This window comes from Lagopus muta, chromosome 14, assembly GCF_023343835.1.
Source record: "Lagopus muta isolate bLagMut1 chromosome 14, bLagMut1 primary, whole genome shotgun sequence".
Lineage (NCBI taxonomy): Eukaryota > Metazoa > Chordata > Aves > Galliformes > Phasianidae > Lagopus > Lagopus muta.
The window spans coordinates 9,842,637-9,859,481 of NC_064446.1; the positions used below are offsets into that span (position 1 = coordinate 9,842,637).

General features: G+C 67.7%; 2 protein-coding genes across 7 annotated transcripts; one reads left to right on the plus strand and one right to left on the minus strand.

Moving 5' to 3' along the window:
- The first annotated feature begins 1,054 nt into the window (after window positions 1–1,054).
- PRR7 (proline rich 7, synaptic) lies at window positions 1,055–5,302 on the plus strand. Of its 4 annotated transcripts, none has more exons than XM_048960744.1 (3): window positions 1,055–1,292; window positions 3,979–4,579; window positions 4,673–5,302. In XM_048960744.1, exons 2-3 carry the CDS (start codon window positions 4,270–4,272, stop codon window positions 5,059–5,061), a joined length of 699 nt encoding a protein of 232 aa, XP_048816701.1. In that variant the 5' UTR covers window positions 1,055–1,292; window positions 3,979–4,269; the 3' UTR covers window positions 5,062–5,302. The 4 variants fall into 4 exon arrangements, with proteins under 4 accessions (XP_048816701.1, XP_048816702.1, XP_048816699.1 ...); XM_048960745.1 differs by having other exon boundaries at window positions 3,979–4,272; window positions 4,365–5,302; XM_048960742.1 differs by having other exon boundaries at window positions 3,979–5,302.
- Window positions 5,303–5,869: 567 nt separating this feature from the next.
- On the minus strand, window positions 5,870–15,203 carry DBN1 (drebrin 1). Of its 3 annotated transcripts, XM_048960932.1 has the most exons (15): window positions 15,012–15,203; window positions 11,252–11,307; window positions 11,053–11,165; window positions 10,827–10,901; window positions 10,606–10,752; window positions 10,434–10,511; window positions 10,207–10,358; window positions 10,056–10,119; window positions 9,883–9,942; window positions 9,677–9,791; window positions 8,406–8,543; window positions 7,653–7,781; window positions 6,371–6,945; window positions 6,190–6,292; window positions 5,870–6,126 (listed from the first exon to the last, which is right to left on the minus strand). In XM_048960932.1, the coding sequence occupies exons 1-15, from the start codon at window positions 15,095–15,097 to the stop codon at window positions 6,056–6,058; spliced, it is 1,962 nt and encodes a 653-aa protein (XP_048816889.1). In that variant the 5' UTR covers window positions 15,098–15,203; the 3' UTR covers window positions 5,870–6,055. The 3 variants fall into 3 exon arrangements, with proteins under 3 accessions (XP_048816889.1, XP_048816890.1, XP_048816891.1); XM_048960933.1 differs by lacking the exon at window positions 8,406–8,543; XM_048960934.1 differs by lacking the exons at window positions 7,653–7,781; window positions 8,406–8,543.
- Between the last annotated feature and the right edge of the window lie 1,642 nt (window positions 15,204–16,845).

The following is a 16,845-nucleotide window of genomic DNA, read 5'->3' on the forward strand; positions in this document are numbered from 1 at the left end:
CAGGTCACCACAAGGCACACAGTGGGCACAAAGCCTCACACCACTGGTTGTCCAAGTGTGTGTGCTGCCATCCCCTTTGGAACACGTCCCCAGGGCAGCCTTAGAGCTGACCCCACTATGCCTGAAGCAAGGTGCTGCTTCCTGTCCCCCTTAGGCAGGGGGGACAGCATCTCCAAGGTCCCCACACCCTGCAGAGGTACGCCCAGGGCTTGGGGCCAGCACGGCTGCCACGAGGGGATGCGGGCGGTTGTCCTGGCTGGAGCCATGTGGGGTAAGGCAGGCGGTGGGCTGGGAGCCCAGCACCGGGAGCGGGGCTGGTGGTGGCCTCGTGCGCAGCGCAGGGTGGCCGCTCACAGCTGTGCAGGGATGAGAATAGCAAGTAGGGATCGGTAGCTAGGGAACAGTTGCCATGGGAGCGGGCCGAGGAGGAGTTCTCACACTCAGAGGGGGCATCTTGGGGTAAAATCCAGGAAATTTCTGCAGCTCTGGAAAAAAGGAAGGCAGGGCGAGGGGTGGAGGGAGCTGCAGCCATGGGAAAGGCTGGTGCTGCTGGCAGTGGGCACTGTCTGGCCTGCAGCACCCAGGCACAAAGTCCTGGGGTCACAGTTTGTTGGTGGGCACTGTGGCTCTGGGGCAGGGCTGCAGCAGTGAGCATTACTGAACATCCCACAGAGCCACAAATATCACACAAAAAGTGCTCGGCCTTGACCAACAGCACCTCAGCGCAGTGCCTGGGGGTCCCTTGCCCCCATCTACCCATCGTGCAATGCCCTTGCTGCTGCACAGCCCCTGGAAAAGGCCCGGCTCAGCGAGCCAGAGCCAAGGAACAGAACCCCGTGCGATCCGGGGGCCGGCAAGGGGCTGTGGGGTGCCCAGTGCCCTGCCCTGAGCCGTGGGGTGGTGGAGGCAGCGCCGAGCACGATTTTCAGGGGTGAAGGATGCTCTCAGCTGTTGCCTGGGCAACGGCTCCTCCTCCAGCCCACCATGTGGCTCAGGGAGCGCTCCCCCGCCTGCCTTCCCCCCCCCCCCCCCCCCCCACCCTCCCGCCGCCGTGGGGAAGGCAGCTCCCGGCCCCGGGGCTGGCGGGGCCGCGGGCCCGGCTCCCAGCGCAAAACCGGCGCCCGATCCCCGCCACCCATCCTCATCCTCGTCTGACGATGCCCGCCGCGCCCCTCGCCTTGTTCGTGCCCGTGGGGAGCCTCCCAGCCCCACCGCCCACCCCCAGCGCTGCCCTGCATCCACCGAGCCGTGCCGCGCTGTGAGAGCCGCCGCCGGAGCCGGGTTCCAGCGAGGTGAGTGATGGCCGCAGCGATGGGGACCGCGGGGACGACGCCAGAACGGCCTCCCTCCTGGCACGGCGGCTGTGCCCGTCGTTCCCAGCTCGGCCCTCGGCCAGCACGGAGGAGGATGTCCTTCCGGCCGGGCCGTGCACGACAGCGCGCTCAGTGCGCGGCGCCCACGGGGAGGAAGCGGCGGCGGTGTCACGGCCCGTGCGGGCACCCCCGCGTTGTGTCACCGCCTCGTGCTCGGATCCGGGCAGCCGGAGGGCGCGTGGCCTCGTGCCGGCGCTGCCGCTGCCCTGTGCCCACGCTGCCGGGCTCCCAGCAGAGCCACGCGGCACCGGGCAGTACCCGGGCACGGTGATAGCAGAGCTCCCGTTCCTTGGGGTGGCTGTGACAACGGCTTGGCCGTGCCTTGGAACAGCTGGTGACAGCCCTCCGGGGGCAAAGGGCCACAGCAGGGGGACGGCGCTCGGGTGCAGTGAGGGGAAAGGGGGCACAGAGCCCTCAGCGCCCAGTGCCACTTCTGACCCCGGAGCCACGCCGGCACCTTCCGCCCGGCACAGAGGCCGCCATCGGCCACCGTGGGTCACGCAGCGGCGGGGGGACGGCCGGGGTGGCTGCCCCTGTGCTGCCACTGTCCCTGCGTGGCTGTCACCGTGGACGTGAGGGCTTGGTTGGGTGTCACCCCTCGGCACCCCACGGCCACCACCCCAGGACGATGGCATTGCCACGGTACGGGGCTGCCACAACCCGCGTCGAGCGGCTCAGCCGGGGCTCCCGGCACCCATGGCAGGATCCCCTCCGGGCGCCAGTTCACCCTCCCCTTCCCCCTCCCCGCGTCTGGTCCCAATCACTCCCCGCCGATGGCCGCGGGTCCCGGGGCGGAGGCGCGGGGGGCTCCGCCGGCTGCCGGGTCCCTCCCCGAGCCGAGGGCGGGGCGGAGCGGCGGGGCGGGAGCCCGGGCGGGGCGGCGCGCGGCGGCGGCGGCGGCGCGGGAGCGCTCACCGGAGACAAAGGCTGCGCCGGGAGGCGGCGGCGGCGCCGCGCACCGGGCGCGCACCAGGACCCCCCGCTCCCCCGCCGCCCTATGGAGCCGTCGCCGCCCGCAGCTTGAGCCACGTGCGCCGCCGCCGGTAACGGGAGCCGCGGAGGGAGCGGGCGCGGCGCCCCCGCCTGTTGCGCGGCGGGGAGGGGAGCGGGGCCGGAGCGGGCGCGCGCGGGGCCGTCGGCATCGGGAAGCGGAGGAGGGGGGAAGCGCCCCCGCCCCGGCGGAAACGCGCGCACCCGGTGGGGGGAGGAGGAGGAGGAGGAGGAGGACGGAGGGGGCCGCCGCGCCCGGCACCGGCAGCGGGGAGGTCCCCGCCGGGTGTCCCCATCCCGCCCCCCGCAGGCACCGCGCGGGGATGCAGCCGGGCACCGGGGCTCAGGCCGGGGTCAGAGGGGGACGAGGTGGGCCCGGCCGAGGTCAGAAGGGGACGGGGCAGGTCTGGCCCGGTTCGCGCTGCCGCCGCCCGGCGCTCCCGCTCCGCGCCGAGGGAGCCGCGTGGGTGTCCCCGGCACCCCCAGACCACACGGCACCGCCGCTCCCCGAACACCTCCGGCCCCGACATTCCCTTCCCACCGCCTTCCCCGCTGCATCCGCCCCCGGTCCCTAGCAGCTGCCATCTCTCGCCGTCCCTGACCCTGCCACCGTCGCCGTTCCCTGCTCTGTTGCAGCCGGGTCTAGCGAGCTGCGCCCGCACCGTGCTGCCCTTAGCCGGCGACGCCAGCTCGCGTTTGCCTAGGAAGGGGATTCTGCTCTCCTAAAACGCTGCCTCTGCCCCCGCGGCAGAGCAATGGAGCAGCCCCCACCACCCGGAACAGGGATGGAGTGTGTTTCCTCAGCCCCTCCGTTCCCCTTCCCTCCTTCCTTCCGGCATGGCTCGGCCCTCTGGCCCAGCTGCTCTGCCCGCTTCCCCTCGGCTCCCCGGCACGCAGTGTCCCCGCCGTGGTCCCTTCACTGGGCACATTGGCGGTGCTCTGTGCTGCCTGAGGAACCTTTGCTGAGCAGAGGCACGTGGCACCGCCGTACTCTCCCTGTCCTCGGCTGCTGCTCCAGCACTCGTGCATCTCTCCGCTCCCCCGTTGTGTTTTCTCCCACACCACGATAATAATAATCCTGACGGGTGCTTACGTGCCAGTCTGCCAGCACCCATGGGTGCTGCTGGCTGCTGTGTGCAGCCCCCCTGGTCACAGCACTCAGCTGAAGGTGACCGAGCTGTCAGCCTACCTAGAGCCAAGTGCTGCGCTGAGGCAACAGTCCCAGTGCCACCTCTACCCAGATGTCCCCAACACTGTCATGTGCCCCCTGCAGCCACAAGGCCACCAATGGCTGTGGTGCATGAGCTTCCATGTGCCATGTGATGCAGCTGCTCACTCCTCCCTGGGGCTCCCCATGGCACCCTATGGGCACCGTAAGCACTGTGACACTGCAGGGCAGTCAGCACTGGGTAGCCATGTATTTGGGGCACAGAGCACATGAGGATGCCATGTGGCCTCGAGGGCATCGAGGGCATCTGACTCCTGCTCCAGGTGCCCAGCCATGGCAGAGTGTATGCTGGGGAGATTGGGGGGGGGGAGTGTGGAGCCAGGCACGGCTGCACTTGTGGAGTGAGTCACCGTGGGAATGCTCACATTAGTGTCTGTCTCATTGCAGGGTTTCCCCCCACCCCATCCCCGCATTGACCCCTCCCAGCAATGGGCAGTGGCTGGGCCGGGCACCGCGCCATCCCCGTGCCCCCACACCTGACCCAGCCCCGCAGCCCCATGGCGAGGACGGAGCCCTGACGGCGGGTGCCCACAGGCCAGGAGGAGACGGCGGTGGGCACGGCATGGGGAGGCCATCAGCCGCCTTGAGCGCATCGTCCCTACCGCCACCCTGAGCACCCCGACCCCAACCCCGAGGGCAGGGAGAGGCGGGGGCCTCCCGCACGGGCCGGCGGCAAAGATGGTGATGTCCCAGGGCACCTACACCTTCCTCACCTGCTTCGCCGGCTTCTGGCTCATCTGGGGGCTCATCGTGCTGCTGTGCTGCTTCTGCAGCTACCTGCGGCGGCGCGTCAAGCGGCAGCAGGAGGAGCGGCTGCGGGAGCAGAGCCTGCGTGCGCTGGAGCTGGAGCCGCTGCACTACGAGGGCTATGGGGGCAGCCCCCCCGGCATGGCCGTCCCCCACCGCCTGCGCCTGGAGCCCCACCACCACCACCACCACCACCACCACCCCCACATCCCACCCCCCCGGCCCTGGAGCTGCCGGCACGGTAAGGAGCGGCCGCGGAGCGCGCGTCCCCCCCAGTGGGGAGCACGGCGGTACGGGGGCCACGCTGACGCCGAGGGGGGGCTTTGCCCGGCAGAGTCGGACCTGTCGAAGCCGCCGTGCTACGAAGAGGCGCTGCTGATGGCTGAGCCCCCCCCACCCTACAGCGAGGTGCTGATGGACACGCGTGGGCTCTATCGCAAGATCAATGCGCCCTTCCTGAGCCACGAGCGGCTGGAAAAGCAGGAGCAGCCCCCCAGCTATAAACCCCTCTTCCTGGACACCGGCTACGGCTCTGCGCTGCACCTGCCCCGCTCAGCCAGCCCCGGGCCGGCCTGCCCGGACCTCTACCTGCAGGCAGAGTGCTCCCCACGCATGTTCCCCAGCTGGACGGACTCGGAGCTCAGCAGCAGGGACACCTTCGAGCCGGGGCCGTGGCACCTCCCGGTCTCCATGCCCCTGTTCGGCAGGACTACGGCTGTCTAAGGGAGGGGCCGCAGCTACCCAAGGGTCCCCCTCTGGTATGGGGGCACTCAGCTGCCCTCCATGGGTACCCCATCCCCGGCGCGGGCCATCGCCGCCAGCGCGGAAGGGGCTGGTTCCCCCTCTCGCCCCCACCTGTCATCCCCTGCTGGCACCCCCGTGGCCGGGGGGGCTTGGAGCCGGGCTCGGACTCTGCTCTGTTTCTTATTTTGTTTGTTACAGTTTGAGAATAAAAGTTTGTGGATCCGGCTTGCCTCGGATCCATCGCCGCATAGGGCAGAAGGGACCTCCCCCCACATCCCTGCTCCAGCCCCCTCCCCCTGACAGGCAGCAGCCCCTATGGGAGTCGCTTTATTTATTAACATACATCAGCACGCCGCCGTTACAGAACTTGTGCTTTCCAAAAAACAGTTATACTGTATGGGGGGGGAGGGGGGGGGGGGCCAAGCGAGGGGCAAAGCGGGGAGAAGGAAATGGGGATGGGGCAAGCCCTGCACCGGGGGCTCCTGGCGAGGAGGGGGCCCCGCATCCCCGCAGTGCTTTGGGGTGGGGGCACCGCCGGCCGCAGCCTCGCCTCGGTAGGGTCACTTTATTGCCATATTCATTTATTATTATTATTATTATTCCTTTTTTTTTAACTCGTGCAAAGTACTGGGGAGGAGGGGAGGGGGCAAAAAAGAGAGCGGGGCCCCCATCCCACAGCCGGGCACCACGGGGGTCTCATGTATCCCCCCCCAGGATGGGGGGCTGGGGTGGGGAGGGGCCTACGAGGGGTTCACGGGGTGGGGAGTGGGGGGGGGGGGGGGGGAGGGAGGGCTGACACGTCTCCTACTGACAACTTATAAAAGAGAAAGAGACGGGAGGGGCTGTAAAAGGCACCCCGGGGTGCTGCGGGGCGGCCCCCCCGGCTCCCATCCTGCGGGGCCCCAGCACAGAGGGGTCCCCGGCCACGGCCGCTCGCACCCCGCGCCGGCGGGGCCTCCAGGCTGCGTTGGGCCTACAGGCCGCCCCCGAAGCTCTCCTCCTCCTCGGGCAGCGGGTCCGTGTCCCAGCACGTGATGTCGATCTCTGCGGGGATGGCGTTAGCAGGCACCCCGCACAGCCCCCCCCATTCCTGCCCTGCGCACTCACCTGGCGGCTTGTTGTAGAAGATGGGCTGCGGGGCTTTGGCCGACGGCTCCTCGGGCGGCGGGGCCTCCTCCTCCTGGGACTGGCTGAAGTAGCCCTCGCTGGCCTGTGGGATTTGGGGTGCCGCCATTTGCAGGCCCCGTGCCCGCACCCCAGCCCTGTGCTGTGACCCCACGGCCCTCACCTGCTCGCCGCGCCCCGCTGTGCCGTCCTTGGGGCCCATCTCCCCGTTGGTGATGGGGGGCACCTCGTGGCCTTCCTGGTAGCCCTCCTGGTAGCCCAGCCCTGTGGGATGGGGCCCGCCCGCCGTGGCCTCCTCCTCCTCCTCCTCTTCTTCTTCCACCTCCTCGTGCTGCTCCGCGTCACAGAACGTGGCGGGGGGCTCAGGCAGCTCGTCCAGGCCCAGCAGCGTGCCCTCCTCAGGGGGGGCCGGTGGTCCCGCAGGGGTGTCGGGTGGGGGCCAGGTGCCGGAGGCGGCGGAGGCTGCACCGTCGCTCTGCCACAGCTCGAGGAGGGGCTCAGCCGCGCCGGGTGTCCCCACGGGCTGGGGGTCGGGCACGGCGGGCGCTGGGGACGGCTCGGAGGGTTCCAGGGCCACCAGGTCCCCCAGCACGTCAGCCCCCGCTGTCCACGCCGGCCTGGGCTCGGGGTCGGGCTCGGCCCCCGGTGGCTCTGCGGCTTTGTCCTCAGGCCCAGGGAAGGGCCAGTGCTGCTCGGTCACCGCCGGCTCTGCCACCTGGGCGCTGGGGCTGGGGGAGTCTGCAAGGGTGGGGGGACAGCGGTCAGAGCCCACCCTGAGGATGGCTGAGGATGGGGGGAGTTTTGGGCTGGGAGATGGTGAAGGGCGGGTGGGGTGGGTGGGCAGCGATGGTGTTCTCTGAAGAGGCAGAAGGACGTGGCCGGGGTGAGAGGAGCGCTGGGGAGGCAGAGGAGAGGGCTGGGAGCTGGGAGGCAAAGGGATGGGAGTGCCATGGGAAGTGCAGAGTGAAAGCAGGGATGCATGGGGGGACCCAAAGGAAACAAAGATTGCAACAGAAGGTGCGGCAGGGCAGGTGTGTTCCCTAGGATGCAGTGGGGATGTAGAGAAGGACGCACTGGGGAATGAGGCACATCCAGCAGAGAAGCACCAGGAACGTGGCAGCCATGGTGGGGATGTACCAGTGTGACATGGCACTGACAATGGGCAATGCACCATGGGCTGCACCAGAGACAGCAGGGGCGCATTCAGGAATGCAGCAGATATATGAGGGGAATGCACCAGTGGTGGTGGGGATGCAGCAGCAGGGAGCAGCGGATGCGGCGCAGATGCAGCACAGACGGCGGGAACGCAAACAGAGACGCATGAGATGCACCGGGCGATACGGCAAGGATGCACTGAGAGGTGCAAAGGGGACCCTGAGATGCAGCAGCAGGGGATGCAGGTTGATGAGGGAGGATGCAGCAGGCAGCGCCAGCCCCTCGCCCACCTTTGGGCGTTGCCGGCGTCTCTTCAGCCGGGGCGCGGGCGCGCTGCTCGCCCAGCGGCGTGGAGGCCGGGCTGGACTCACAGGGGCTGCAGCCTGCTGCCGAAACCTTTCGGTAGTCGGACTGGCTGCCTGCAGACAACGGAGACACGGCTTGGGGGGAAATGCTTGCACTGGGGGGGTGAACACCTGAACGGGGAGGCAGCGGTGCCCCAGCGCTGCCCCACACCAGTCTGGCCAAAAGCTGCGAGACGCACATCGCCATGTGCCCACCCCCAACTTGAGTCCCTGCCTTGAGCAGGAGGGAGGCCTGGTGCAGCAAGCAAGCCCTGTGCCCCTCTGGGCAAACCCACAAGCTGCAATCCCCTGCTGTGGCACGCGCTGCCCATACACCGCCCCACTGAGCCCTGGCACAGCCTCTGCTCTCTGCATCACACGGTGCCCCCTTTCTCTGGCTGAAGGGGCACAGCACCATGTGCCCCCTTCTGCCCCATAGGCACAGTTCCACAGGGTCCTGGACACAACCTCATCCATCCATCACTGCCCCATAGACACAGCATCACATTCCTGGGCACGGCTCTGCCGGTCCCCATTTGACTCCCGGTGCATTGCGGGGCACAGGAAGTGCCCCTTGGTCCCCTGTGCTTGGCTGTTGATCCCACAGCTCTGTCTTTGCACCCCCGTCCTGCAAGCAGCAGGGCTGGGGGGGGGTGCAGGGCCAAGAGGCTGCATGCCCGGGGGCTCCCAGCTACCTACATGGGAAGAAAGAGGAGAGATTTGGGGTGCGGTGGCAGGTGATATAGGGGAAGGGGGTCCGCGGGGGGGAGGAGGAGGAGGAGGAAGAAGAAGGTGGCCCACTGTCAGCTGTCTTTATGAAAGGACAGTGCAGACGACCTGCCGAGAGAAAGACAGACAGACGGACGGAGAGAGAGAGAGCAAAGAGATGGGTCAGTCCCTGCTCAGAGTGGCCATGGCGGGGCCGGGACACCGAGGCACCGGGATGGGGGAGGACGGCAGGGAAGCAGCACTGACAGCACTGACAGCAGGACGGCAGAACAGCAGGACGGCGGGACAGAAGGACAGCAGGACGGGAAGCAGCACCAAGGCCGGGTGGGCAAAGGGACCAAGACACAGCCTCGGGGCCATCTGTCTGCTCAGGCACAGCGCAACCCTACAGCAGGAACCCACAACACAACCCACAGCAAAACACACAGTGCTGCCCCAAGGCACAGCCCCATAGTGTTGCTCCAAGGCACGACCCCACAGCACAGCCCCACAGCAGGAACACTCAGCACAGCTCCACCCCAGCACAGCCCCCAGCGTGATCCACAGCACAGCCCCACAGCGTGTCCCCATGGCAGAGGCACCCACCAGAACAGCCAGGCCCCAGAGCTGCAAGCAGATCCCCCGGGCTGCACCCTACACTGTGGGGCAGCCCAGCACCCCCCAACAGCCACTCCACCCTATAGCCAGAACTCTACAGAGGGCCCTGCTGCCAGGGCCACCAGGTACTGCAGACACAGAATGGGCATCCTGCCCACTGCATACAATCGCCCTGGCACCAGGGACCCTTGGGCACCTACACTGTGTGTACACAATGTGCCACATGCATCCAGCCAGGGGCACACCAGGTGCCCCACATCAGCCCCACTGCAGTCACACAGCCCCAGCCCCCACCTCTGCCCTTTTCAGCTGTCAAAGCTTCCTTCCCAAGCCAGCACCCAGTCCCCAAGATGCCACCACAGCTGGACCACGCTGGCAGGAGGTGCAGAGGGCACTCAGCCATGAGCAGTTTGAACTCCCCCATTGCAGGACCTTCCTTTGCAGCTACAGCCCTACCCCAGTGGCAGCAGGTGCAGGCCACCCAAGGAATTATGGCAGTGGTGGTGCCAAGCAGAATGACCGCAGTCCTCCCAGTACCCAGAGCCACAGCAAGTGGCAGCAGAGGACACCCACCCCTCCGTGGATGAGGTGCGAGTGCCCCAGTGGCACTGAACTCATGTGTTCTGTGCTCCTCAGCCCCTCACCTGTCCTATGGCTGCCTGGTGAGATGGCGTCGCTGCTGCCCGATGCCACCCGCTCCTGCTGCTTGAAGAACTCCCGGGGGTTGTCGGGTCGCTGGGCAATGATGGCAGCGGCCTCCTGCAGGGGGGAGCAAGGCTGGGACCCTCCATCCGGGCAGCAGGCAGCTGTCCCACACAGGGTCCCAAACAGCTCTGGGTTCTGAGCTCACCTCCACCTCTGACTCTGATTTCCGGAGCTGCTGCCTGTCATCCTCCTCTTGCTGCTCCCCCTGCAAAGATACGACACCATCACCCCAGCACCATCACCCCTGACACCACCATCACCCCTGACACCACCACCCCCAGCAGCACCACCCGGTTCCCAGCTCCACATGGCACTTACAAAGATGGACTGCTCCTTCAGACGCTGCCGGGCCTCCTCCGCCTCCATGCTCTGCTGCTTCCTCCTGCCATGGGGCCAGAAGCAGAGCTGAGCGTGGCTCCCCCCAACCCCCAGCACCCCTGACACCCCACAGCCCCGGCTCGCCCCATGCCTGTGCTCCTCGATCTGCTCCTCGCGCTCCCGGTAGCGCCTCTCGCGCTCCTCCTGCTCCAGCCTCTCCTGCTCCATGCGCTCCTGCTCGAACCGCAGCCGCGCATCCAGCGCCTTTTTCCTCTCCTCCTCCTTGCGCAACTCCTCCTCTTTCTGCAGGGATGGGATGTGGGGTCATCAGCCTATTCCAGGGACACCCCGTGCCCTCTACCCATCTCTCTGTCCCACCTTGGCTTGTTCCCAGAACTGCTCCCTGTTGAGCCGTTTCATCTCCACGGTGGCATCGGTTTTCTGGTAGGTCGTGCCCTGAGTCGGAGCAGAGTCAGAAGGTGGCAGGGACAGGGCTGGGATCAACACGGGGGACACCGTGGCCATAGGGACGTGGCCATGGGGACATTACCACGGGCTCAGCATTCTCGTCCTCGCGCAGCCGCAGGCGGTGCAGCACAGGGCTGGAGACACGCGCCAGCCCGTTGGAGAGCCGCTGCCCGATGGCCCCCGGGTCAATGTCTTCCACACTGCTGGCATTGACGATAACATCTACACCCTGGGAGGGACGGGGGCAAAACCCATCAGAGATCCATCCCAGCAGGCCCAGTCCCCATCCCTGGCATTACCCACCTGGAAGAACTCTGCGATCTTGGCCACGTGGCTGGCACAGGCACACTTGCGGGCGTCAGGCACATCCTCACCCACCTACATCAGCCAGAGGGATGCTGAGCCAGGGGATGTGTGCCCCCACCACCTCGCTGGCAACCTGCACTCCCCGTGGCCACTCTTTTGTGCCAATGGCCCCGGCACAGGACCCCGGGTTCAGCAGGAGGTGTCCCCACGCTGCCCAACTCACCCAATTGACGAGGACATATTTGGGGAGCACAGCCTGGGGTTCCTTGACGCTGCAGAAGCCGTACATCACCTTCTGGATCTCAAAGTGCCCAGAGAGCTCCAGCAGACCCCCTCCTGGCACAGTGCACAGCACTCTCAGCACACGGCAGCCCCGCACCAGGAGCCCTGGCCGAGATGGGGGTTGTGTGACAAGGCCTTACCTCCTGATGCTGCCAGCTTCAGGTCATCGGAGCCATCCTCGTATGTGTAGAGGGCCCTGGGGAGTGCAGGGGGTGAGAATGGCTCTGCACAACACGAGGCAGCCTCCCCACCTTCCCTTCTGCTGCTGACACTGTGACCAGGGCAGGGTTTGGGGACTAGTGGCAGTGCCAAAGGTCCCTTAATCCACCATCACACAAAGGGTCCAGCACAGACTCCATAGCGCAGCGCACTTCTCCTGCACACAGAACGTGGGGCAGGGCACTCCTCTCCACCCCACAGCTCACAGCTATGGAGTGAGCTCCCAAGGACAGGGACAGAGGGCTAACTTGGGCACAAGGACCAGCTGGGTGCTGCCGCACTCACCCCGCATGACGCAGTGCTCCCAGCTGCCCACGCACCCATCCCTGTCCCGCAATCCCATGGGGTCAGCTGGCTATGGGGACAGCCCTGCGCCTGCATGGGGCTGCTCACGTTCCCGGCTGCGTGAGCCACCGGCCCGCCAGGCACCAGGCCGGGGGAGGACGCCAGAGCTCCAGCAGCAGCAAATCAATGTGCCGCCGGGGTGTGCTGGGGCCGTCATGGAGACTGTTCCTTGGAAACCATTCCCCGCAGCTGGGAAAACCCCCTCGCACCCCCGCTGTGCCCCATTGAGCCCACCTGGGGCTCCACAAGACCCCGTGCACGTCCCCAAGTGTGGGTAGGCGGCAACGTGGGGGGAGAACGCTGTGCCCTGAATTGGTCCAGGGCGGGTGGGCGAGGGGATGGCTGTTGCTAGGCAACCAGCATCCTCCGTCACTATGGCAACCCCCCATCCCAGCTGGGATGCAGCTCGCCCTGATGACGAGGTGATTAGTGGGGGGGAGCGGGGGAGGCAGGCAGGCAGCGGTGACCTGGCGGGCACCCAAACCCACCACTGTCACGCGCTGTGCCCAGGGGGCAGGGGCCAACCGTGCTGGACTCCCCGCCTTCCTTCCCCCCCACATAATCCTTTCGCAGAGTGGGCGGGCAGCTCTGCCGATCAGCAGCAATGGAGAGCCAAAATCCCTGCGGTGCTGGGGAAGGAGGAGCCCACGAGTTGGTGGCTTCCAGGAAGAGGATGGGGACCGGGGATGGGAAGGGGAAGTGGTGAGGGAAAGCAGGGATGGGAGCAGGCATGGGAAGCGGGTGCCCCCCATGGGCAGAGCCCCACACCGGAGCCACGCAGCTCCATCCTGGGCCTTGTCTGCCTCCTTCCAGCTGAGAAATAATGGAAATTTAGGGCCTCGCCTAACAAAGAGGACGAAACAAGGCTCCCTCCACCCTGCAGCACCCATAGCCCCTGATCTCCTCCCAGCCCTGCTCTTGCAGTGAGCCACAGATAATTGCACCAACAAGATTGACTTTAATCCGCACATCCAAATCCCGCTAATCGGCCGCCTGAGCCAGCGCGGCTCCCAGGCTGGAGGCAGCCGGGCGGCTTCACAGCGCTGAAAAAGGTGGCAGCTCCAGCCCTGGCGCTGCTCTGTTCCCCCAGGGACAGGGCTGCAATGTGAGGAGCTGCAGGCAGGACAGGGGGGTTCACAAGGCAGAGGGAACAGGATGCAAAAGTAGGGCACAGCCAAGGCAGAGCAGCCAGGGCACCCGCTGCCTGCCGCCCACCCCCAGCCTCTCCCACGCAGGGCAGCACCCCGAGCACAACGCTGCTGCTGGCACCCAGAGGTTCTCCTGTGGCTCAGCACTGTGGGCACTGCCCTCGAACAGCCCCTGTTCCTGCATCAGGAAGGACAGTTCCAGTGTCCCCAGCCCCGCACAGAGCCCAGAGCATCACCGTGAGCAGGGACCAACAGCACCACGACCCCATGGACCACCTCCTCCCATGCTTCCATCCTGCCATGCAGCTTCCCCAGCACCTGAGCTGTGAGATCACCCACGGGTGATGTAGGGACAGGCAGGGAGCAGGGATGCTTGTGACTGGAATCTCCCCATCACTGCCAAGGGGGCAGAGCCCACTGCCCTTCTGCAGCCCCTACTGCTCTGTGCCAGACCACAGCGGTTCTCCCGCAGCTGCCTGCCCCCCATGTGGGGTCAGAAACGGGGGGTGCCCTGTTCTGCCTGCCCCAACCCAGGCACATGTGTTTCCAATGTGGCTGCGAGCTCCAGGGAGTCAGCGTGCTCAGAAAGCAGCACCAAATTCCTTTCCTATCGAGTAATGGGCCCCAGCAGCCTCCGCGAGGCTGGGAGGGGGAGGGGAGCCTCGGACCCTCCAGGACTGGGCTGGGGCGGGGGAAATCCCAGACTAAACATCCCCTGGCCACGGGGATCCCGGCATCCCCCGAGCCAGCCTAGAACTGCACTCCAGCACAGTGTCCTCACAGCCCCCGCTCACCCTGCCCAGTGCCAACATGTGGGGACAGTCCCACCAGCCACGATGGGCATGTGGTCCCCCTGCACCGCTCCCCATCCCTCACTGAGGGTGGACACTAGGCCCTGCAGTGGGGATGCTGCTGCTGCTGGCACCGAGCACCACTGGTGATGGTGGACTGGAGGAGATGGGGAGCATGGGGCTCAGCCATAACAAAGGAGCTGTGGGGTTCAGTGCTGGAAGAGGGGTGGCCCGCTCCCAGCGCTTGCCTTCCCCGGGAACCAATTCTGCTGCTCTCAGCAGCTCCGGCAGGGAGCTTTGCAGCGGATGCTGGGAAGCCAGATGTACCCTGGGCTGACAGCTGCCTCCTGGCCACCGACATGCACCGCACTCACCCACTGTGCCGCAACCAGGGCTGTGGGGACCTGGAAAGTGGGACTGGTGGGGAGGGGGCAATGCTCAGGCCCACGCCAGTGGACACCCAACAGGAGAGCGCACGCAGCCTGGCAGGAGCTCAGCACGCATGGCACACACCAGTACCAGCTTCTGGGTTGCCCACAGCACCCCCACGCGAGCACCCAAGGGACAAGGACAGGGGGTCCTGGAAGGCAGCTGGGTGCTGGGAGGTGGCAGCAGTGGGGCAGTGGTGGGATTTGCTCCCGTAGCAAAGCTGCATTGTAGCCTGGAACCACCGGGCTCCCAGCACAGGCTGCCAGAGGGATCGGGCTGCAGGTGGAACACCCCAGGGTGCCCCCATCCCCTGCCCCTGCCCACCGCATCCCAGCCCCAGGGCACCCCGCACAGCCCTCCCGGGGACCAGGCACCCAGAGCTCCCCCCGGGGCTGTGGGAACCGGGAGCAGTGGGGCCCCTGTTCCCTCACAGCTGCGGGCCTGGCTCTGCCGGGACCAGCCTAAGGGCTCCCCGTCCCCCCCAACCCACCAGCGGTTCCAGACAATGGCAAAACTCCGCCACATCCCAGTACCGGGCCCAGCATCGAAAGTCCCCCAGGCCCTTCCCACCCGCCGCTCCCCACGCGCGGTGCCGCCGGGAGGAGGGAGATTGGGGGTTCGGAGCGGGGCCCCCGGTGCCCCCACGTGCCGCCCGGCGCAGACAAAGCGGGGCCGCGCCCCGGCCCGGTGCGGTGCGATGCGATGCGGCGGGCAGGTGCGGGCACCGGGGGCGGCGGGCCGGGCACACCCCCTCCGCCGTCCCGCCGGCCCCGCCCGCCTTTGTGTACCGGGGCTCCGGGCCCGGCGCAGGTGGCGGGGGGCGGCAGGGCGGCGCGGGGGGCGCAGCGCCGGGCGCGGTCCCGGTAGTGGCGGCGGCGGCGCGCTCGGTGCACCGGGCGGCTCCGCGCACAAAGGGCCCCGGGCGGCGGGGACAAAGGGGCGGCGGCGGCGGCGGCGGGCGCGCTCACCAGTCGGTGGGGCTGTCCTCGCCGATCACGTCCTGGTAGGAGGCGAGCAGCTCCAGGCGGTGCGCCGCGAAGCCGACGCCAGCCATGGCGGGGCCGGGATGCTGCCGGGGGACCGGAGGGACCGGCCGCCTGCCCGCCTCCGAGACACTGCCGCAGCGGCCGGGCGGAGGGGCGAGCGGCGGGGAGGCTCCGCCCGCCGCCGCGCCCGGTCCTAGCGCCGCGAACGGCGGCCCCCCCTCCGCCCCGGCCCCCGCCCCGGCCCCCGCCCCCGTCCCGGCCCCCGCTGCTCCCCCGGGGCGACCCCTGGGGCACCCCCACCAGCACCCGCCGCGGGGCAGAGCTCCCGGAACGGGGTGGTGAGCTCGACCAGAGGAGCTGCTCTGCACCCATGGCCCCAAATTCCGGCTGCGCTCCCTCTGAGCACCCCGAATTCCGCGGATGCGCCCTCGGTCCCGCTCTGCCCCGGGATCCCCGTGGCCTCAACTTCCCGCAGCCCGGGCGCCCACAGCCCCGGAGCTTTCACCTCCGAAGACCCCGCTCTGCCATCTCTGCCCCGTGCGTGCCGTTGTGCCCTCGCTTCTCCGGGCCCAGCCTTTGTGGGGTTGCCAATAGGATGAAGGGGACCCCTCCATCCCTTCTCATTCCAGCTGCTGTCAAATGTATCCCTCTGTTCCCAACCCACCCTGGGTCCCTCCAGCCCTCGACACGGACATCATCTCCCCCAAGCTGTGCCTCTGCGTGAACCCACAAAGTTCCTTCCAAGCTGACCCCGTCTGCAGTTCCGGGGTGTAGCGGTCCCCATTTGCTACCACATGGGTCAGCGTCCTCCTGCGAGGGACAGACACGGCCTCACGCTGCCCGTCCCACGTCCCCATCCCAGGCAGGAGCCGTGCTCGCAGAAGCCCGAGCAGGGAACTACGGGGTCCCTGCAGGTCAGGGCACCGTGCCCGTGGGCGCAGCCCGCGCCCCTAAGCGCAGCGGGACGCAGCGCTGCTCCCTGCCCACGCCCTGCTCGCAGCACTTCCCGAGCCGGAGCCGCCCTGCGAGGCTGCGGGAGCTGGGCAGCAGCTGTCGAGCAGCTGCCGGCCGGGGCCGCCCCGCGAGCGGCTCGGCTGCCTCGGGGTGGGGGTGGGGGCGGCGCGGGGAGCCGCGGAGCCGCGGGGCTTTGTTCTCGGAGCGGAGCGGCGCGGCCCCTCCCCGGGCTCCACCTCCGCAGCCCACCCGCGACCCTCCTTCCTGTGCGCGGTGAGGGCGGGGGCCGTCAGGAAGGAGCGGGAGGCGGCGGGGTGGCGGAAGGACAGAAGCGCCGCCGGGTGCGGGGGGGATTCACCACCTGCAGAAGGGCGAGCTCGGGTTCCGGCTCCTGCCCCCAGCAGAACGTTCCAGCGGATGAGCGAGGCGATTTTCCTTACCGTTGCTCATCACTTTATTACCGTCCCCACATGCACTGCTCCGGAGCCCGCTCCAGGGCGGCGGTGCCTCGCGCCCGTCCTTCGGGACAGCAGCTGTGCTAACGGGCGGACGGTTGGCTGCGCTACGCCGAAGCACGGCCAGAACCGCTGTGCTCGAGCTGCTCGTGCCGGTGACTCGACCCCTGCATGGGCGCTAAGGCACGGCAGGGACACAGGGACAACGCTGGGTAAGTGGGGATGCCCTTGTGGGGTCGCAGCTCAGCACCATCTCCTGCTCAGCGCTGTTGTTGCTCTGCCGCCTGGATTAATTACTGCCTCCCTGCTCTCTGCTTGCTGAAACCAGGCAAGGGCAACCCAGGGGCACGGGTTCTGCCAGGGGCCAAAGGAGGAGAAACCCCAGGAAACAAAGCTTTCCCTAGCAG